The sequence below is a fragment of the Penaeus vannamei genome, chromosome 27, assembly GCF_042767895.1.
Source record: "Penaeus vannamei isolate JL-2024 chromosome 27, ASM4276789v1, whole genome shotgun sequence".
NCBI lineage: Eukaryota > Metazoa > Arthropoda > Malacostraca > Decapoda > Penaeidae > Penaeus > Penaeus vannamei.
The window spans coordinates 32,244,060-32,251,335 of record NC_091575.1 but is presented as its reverse complement, the minus strand read 5'-3'; the positions used below and the strand labels follow the sequence as shown (position 1 = coordinate 32,251,335).

At 31.2% G+C, this 7,276-nt stretch overlaps 1 protein-coding gene across 1 annotated transcript in view; it reads left to right on the top strand.

Moving 5' to 3' along the window:
- Positions 1-1,472: 1,472 nt before the first annotated feature.
- The window catches only part of LOC138866879 (pneumococcal serine-rich repeat protein-like), a 25,418-nt gene continuing 19,614 nt past the window's right edge, over positions 1,473-7,276 (top strand). The window contains exons 1-4 of the mRNA XM_070140701.1: positions 1,473-1,480; positions 1,826-1,929; positions 5,618-5,682; positions 5,843-6,147. Of these exons, the coding sequence (XP_069996802.1) occupies positions 1,473-1,480; positions 1,826-1,929; positions 5,618-5,682; positions 5,843-6,147 (482 nt within the window). The remainder of the gene's footprint in view (positions 1,481-1,825; positions 1,930-5,617; positions 5,683-5,842; positions 6,148-7,276) is intronic.

The following is a 7,276-nucleotide window of genomic DNA, read 5'->3' as shown; positions in this document are numbered from 1 at the left end:
TATTTGGAAGGCAAATTTAAACATTTAAAATTGTACTGCGCTAGATTTTTTGTTATAAAATTACTTATGGTTACCATGGTATAACTGTATATGCCAATACATTTTATGAATACATTTTGACGATACTTTTGAAATATTTTGTAGGAGGAAAATTTTTCATCAACCAACAACGGATAATTTTGACTTTAATTTCCACCAAAACATGGACACAAAAAAGGATAATTTTGCTTTATACAGGGAGGTATGGAAATCACATAAACCAACACCTGCAAATTACACTTCAAAAGGACGTCCTTAGCATAAACCAATAGAGTTCTTGCACGTGACCACAAAAACCACACCCGAAATAGTATTATTCAAATATTTCCATTATGTCTAATGCTTTCCATGAATGGGGCTTCATCAGCTGATTCTTCACCAGTCGTTCTTTGTTTTCCAGTGAAAAAAAAGTACCTGTGTTGTAGTAAGTATGGATTGAGGCACAATAAACCAGGATGATTCATGAGCCTTTTCTTTAACCCAAACACGGTGAGATAATACGTGTTATTTTACTCCTAATATTTGTTTTCAGGCATTGTTTTACAGGTGAGAAATACCTGTCCGATTTAGTTACCTGTTAATGAGATACCTGCCCGACTTGGTTACCTGTTAATACTATCGAAATGAACTACTACACTCTAGATACAAAACGAGGAACAATTTAGACGAGAGGGAAAAGATATATATTTAACTGGAGCGAAACAAACTTAAATGCCACCAGAAACGCGTGTATCTAGATAAAGATTTTAAGAATGGACAATAGAATGTATTTGGTCTGAATATAAGGAGTACTTACCGATTATATCAAGTACAATCGAAGTTGGAATACCCGAAGAGGATTTTCATCAATTCAAAATCAGGATGCACGTGTAACCAGTATTAGGTTAAACCACTAACTAAGGTATCTAGCCATAGAGGTATTTTAAGAAGATACAATCCAATATCACTGGCCGGTTTGTTAACTTATCCGAGGCCCGACCCAATGAATTTTCGCTCTACGGACATGAATATACACAGAAATAAATGTATATCTGTCAGTCGAGACATGTGTATCTACCTTACAGATAGATAGATAAATGTATATCCAGTAGGTAGATAGACATATATGCATTTATTTCAGTGTATATGTATGTCCGTATGTACGTAAATTTATTGGGTCGGGCATAATTCTAACAATCTGGACGTATATAACATAACAAGGATAAGTATGACTTGCCAAAATGTATTCCAAAACATATTCAGCGAGTAGGCTTATCAGTATATATATCCAAAGACCTTTATTGTCTGTCTGTGTCTTTATATTAAAGTCCATTCGATGTTCAAGCGATAGATATTTCTAAAGACATTGATGGCACTTGATTAAAAAGAAATTAAGATAGAAAGGCATGTTATAAACCATATATTTTTCCATATGCCGAAGTGGTTCTATCAACATGGCCATGTTAGCACAAATACAGCATAAAACGGGTATTCCAATATTTTTTAGTACTTTACTCATAACTTTACTTTAACAGACGATATATCATGATTTTTATTATCATATGAAATGACACCAGGCATTTTATACTGGTAGCTCTGTTACAAAAAAAAAAAAGTAATATGATTAATATTCTTAATTTCAAACTCTAATTTGGAGCAATGGATGTCCAATCACCTTTTCAAAATAATTATTTTTTTTATGATATTTTGCCGACTACTCCTAGCTCTGAGTTTATATTCACGCTCTCTTCTAATAACAGATAAGCATTTTGAAATTCGTAATCCTCTCACCGATTTTTTCAAGCAGGGATCATAGTTATAATAAAAGATATGGAAGTTTCGGATGTATAGTAAGAATTTCCAGGTTTAGATCTGAAGTTATAAACCAAATTATACTGCATTACAAACAAGGTAAGTACAATGTGAAATAAAGATTTAAAAAATTATTGTCCTTTTCTTGTCCCAGTGGTGAATGTCCTTTTTTTCTCTTATGGAGAATCCCTATATTTTGACAAAGATTAAGAAATTAGTTGTCAAATGTAGTCCAATTTGCAAAACATATTCGATGTGCTCCTGCCCGTGTGAGCAAGAGAACGATAGATAATCACTAAAGATTAGAATATATAAAGACATACATACTGTATGTGAGTACACACACACACACGAACACACACACACAAACACACACACAAACACACACACACACACACACAAACACACACACAAACACACACACACACACTCAAACACACACACACACACACAAACAAACACACACACACACAAACACACAAACAAACACACACACACACAAACACACACACAAACACACAAACAAACACACACATACAAAAACAAACAAACACACACACAGAAACACACACACACACACACGCGCGCGCGCACTCACGCATACACACACACATACATATATATGTGTATAATACATACATACATACATATATATATATATATATATATATATATATATATATATATATATATATTCATATATATATATATATATATATATATATATATATGATATATATATATATAATATATATATATATATGATATATATATATATATATATATATATATATATATATATATATATATATATATATATATATAATGTGTGTGTGTGCCATACATATATATGTGTCCGTATCTGTATGTGTCCCTCCCCCTTTCCTCTTCCCTCCCCCTCTCTGCTGCTCCCTCTTGCCCCCAAATCTCCCCCAGACCCCCCCCTCCCCTCCCGCTTTAAGACCCATATCTGCCCCCTCCCGCTTCCCTCCTCAACCCCCCCCCCCCCCCCCACTTCTCCTTCGCTCCCTTATCCCCTTCTCTTCTTCTCTCCCTTATCCCCCTCTTCGCTGCGAGCTTACTCTCCCTTCCCTCTTCCTTTCTTCTTTGAGTTCCTTCCGCTTCCCCTTTCTTTCCCTTTCTCTATCTCTCCTTTTCTCTCTAAGACCCCTACCTTTATATTGTTATCATGATTATTGTTATCTTTATTATCGTTATCATTATAACTATTGTCATTAATAATATCCTTATTGTTATTATTATTATCATTATTATTATTATTATTATTATTATTATTATTATTATTATTAGTAGTAGTAGTAGTAGTAGTAGTAGTAGTAGTAGTAGTAGTAGTAGTATTATCATTATCATTATTGTTATTATTATTATTATTGTCATCATCATAATTATTGTTATTATTGTCACCATTATCATCATGATCGATATCATTGTTCTTTTTATTATCATTTTTATCATCACCATTAATGTTATTATTGTTATTACCATTGTCATTATCATTATCATTTTTATTATCATTATCATTATTATCACTGCTTTTATTTTTTGTATTGTTATTATTATCATTATTATTATTATTATTACTTTCTTATTATCGTCATTATCATCATCATTTACTGTTATTATCCTTATCATTATTATCATCATTATCATCATTATTATCATTATTATTGTTATTAATGTTATCATCATTATTGTCATTATTATTATTGATATCATTATTATCGTTATTTTTTTCTATTTTTATTTTTATCATTATCATTATCATTTCTTTATTACTGCCACTATTATGATCATTATCATTATTATCATTATTATCACCGTTATTTCTATTACTATTATCATTATCATTATTACTAACATGATTATAATCATTATCGATATCACAATCATCACTATAATAATCATAATTACTGTTATCATTATTATCATTATCATTATTATTATTATTATTATTATTATCATTATTATTATTATTATTATTATTATTATTATTATTATCATTATCATTATTACTATCATTATCAATATCATTACTACTGTTATTGTCACTATTATCCTTATCAATACTATTATTATTATTTTCATTATTATTACTATTATTATTATTATATTATCGTCACTATCATTGTTGTTATCATTATCATTGTTATTGTTATTACTATCATTTTCATTATTGTTATCATTATTATTATTATCATTATCATTATTATTATATTATCAACATTATCGTAATAATCATCATTATCATTACTATTGTTATTATCATAATATCATCATTGTTGTTGATGTTATCATTGTCAGTACTTTTATTATTAATTCTGTTGTTAACATGATTTTATTAACATTATTAATATTGCTGTCATTATTATTATTATCATTATATTCATTGTTATGATAATTATCGTCTTCATCATTATCATTATTATTGTCATTATCATATTATATTACCATCCTTATCACTACGATGATCATTACTTTATTTTTCAATCATTATCACTATTGATGTTGCTAATGCCATTTAAATTCTCTCATTATCATTATAATAATTACTATCATGACCATCATCATTTTCAGCATCATCAATCATTTTGATTATTATTATCATTATCATATTAATTTTATCGCTACCGTGATTATTATCAATATTACTATAATTGCTTTTTTTGTTGTATTTTATGGTCAACATAATTTCCATAAACCTTAATAATTAATCATTATGCAGCTACATTACCTTTGCTTATCCTAATTAGCAACACCATTACAAGCAAATATTATATACTGTACAATCTTTGATTATAAGTACGATAATCATCATTATCTCGATGACTATGATGTAAATTACTTCTTAATTGCTCTTAATTAATCATATCCATAGGGTATATCTAGTATGTAATATAAGCTTCTCAAAAATACCATTTCCCTCATATATACCACTACCTATATTACTCTTAATAAACTATATCCATAGGGTATATCTAGTATGTAATACACGCATCTCAAAAATAACATTTCCCTCCCACATACCACTACCTATATTGCTCTTAATAAACTATATCCATAGGGTATATCTACTATGTGATACACGGATCTCAAAAATACCATTACCCTCATATATACCACTACCTATATTGCTCTTAATAAACTATATCCATAGGGTATATCTAGTATGTGATACACGCTTCTCAAAAATACCATTACCCTCATATATACCACTACCTACATTGCTCTTAAACTATATCCATAGGGTATATCTAGTATGTAATACACGCATACCAAAAATAACCTTTCCCTGGCACATACCACTACCTACATTGCTCTTAGTAAACTATATCTATAAAGTATATCTAGTATGTAATACACGCATCCCAAAAATAACATTTCCCTGGCACATACCTCTAGACAGCGTGCAGTACAGTATATTTGCACACTTACCCTAAAGGAAAAGCGTTGCTTCCCCCTCTGAAATATTTCTATATGCCTAAAGGTTAAATTTAGTGTTTTTGTCTCCTCCAATCTCCTTTCTGCCTTAAACTGTGGTGAGGCCCCCACTTGATGGCATTCCATGGAGATGTAGGGAACCAAATTTTATATTATTGTTTCTTTTTTCTCTAAATAGGCGATGGGTGGTTTGTCTCGCTATGCGCAATGGCGGTGGTGCATGGGTTGAAAAATGTCTTTTTTTCGCATGTAGATGGAAACTACGATATGTGGTAGTTTATAGATATTAGTTCATTGCTGTATAAAAATGTAAAGACTACATTAACAGGCCGAGAGACGGAAAAGAGCAAATCGATTAAATACGAATGTGGCACTGTTGACCGCGCGGCTCAAGTCGGAGTCGAGGGCGATTGTTTTAGCCCGCGCCAAGATAATCGGATAAGGTATTCGTTTCAAACCTTCCTTCGTATTCGAAAAATCAAGTTTTTAAGCGATATTCTTCGATGTAAGAGAATCGATTTGAGTATTTATGTTTATTATTGAAAATGTGCAGTTAAAAGTGTCGAGAAGTCATCATACAACAGCAATTTCTCGAAAGATAGAAAAAGAGAATGTTGCCATCCAGCGGTTCGGAAGCAGCTCTCAGCATCTCTGGATCGTTCTGTTAGGCTTGGAGTTGAAACGCTCTCATTTTGTCAAGTATGTTTGTCACGAGGTTTTAGATGTTCGTCTGGACTATATATTGTGTGGGTGCCCTTTCTATGCGCCAGTTTGCCGTTGGAGTGCAGTGACAGCAGGTCGCAGTTGTGTCTTTCAGGCCACTCAGTCGCCCGCCCGACTCGGCAGCGGTTGTCTCTCGTAAGTTTTTTTTATTTTTTATTTCTATCTTCTTATTTCCATTTTCTTTTCTTTTACGGTCGTTAGGGTTACGGTTCGGAGGTGATCGGTCGCTTTGCAAGATGATGGGATCTTTAATTATGCGCGGTTTATATATATATTTTAAAAAAGCAAGTTAGAAGGCGAAATTACGATGATGAGGGAGATTTATATACATTTTTTTTCTTTTCTTTTAATTCCAGGAGCGTTTTTAAGTGCGACATTTACGAGTTCCGAGTAAGAAAAGAAGAAATTAAATACCTATAGGCCTACGTTCATCACGGTTTTCAGTACATATATTTTGAGAGTTGTATATTCCTTTATTTACGACGAATTAACATATGGGTTGTAATTAATTGCAAATAACATAACAGCTGTCTTTCAAAAACGCCTAAAATCTTTGCACAATTATACCATTTGCGGAGCCTAATTGTAATTAAAAAATGGGTCAGCTTGTACTTAAATATTCGTTGGTAATATATCTATTCATACAAATATAGTGACTGAAGAGTTCAAATGAATAAGTCAAATATAAGTCAAAAATCTACTAATGTGGTTCATAATCTCTCCATTTTTATCTAAGCAATCACATAGACACACTTTGGTATGTTTATGACACTCATGACAATTATTTATCATTATTCATTTATTTTGTGTGTGTATTTGCCTTTATATCTGAAGAAAGATACATGAATTGATAATAATTAGGTTAAACCACAACAGTTCATGCCGCTATTTGTGTAAATATGATTAATTAACTGTGGTGACTAATATAGGCCTAGATGGCTTGCAAGATTGCTTTTTGGTTATAATGACTTGAATGAAAATTTCTTGCAAACCAGTGCTAATTATTAATTATTGTTAACGAGCCATTACCGCTAGAGTAGCATAGTAATTAATGAAAATTAGCTAATAACCAGAGATAGTCATTAAATAGTTAACGAGCAATTATTGCCAGAGTAACATAGTAACTGATGAAAATGAGCTGATAACCACCGCTAGTTATTAAATATTGTTAGATAGCAATTACCACTTGAGTAGCATAGTAATTACTGCAAATGCTAGATGGAATGATAACTGATGAATGATGATGATTATAAAGATAGCGATG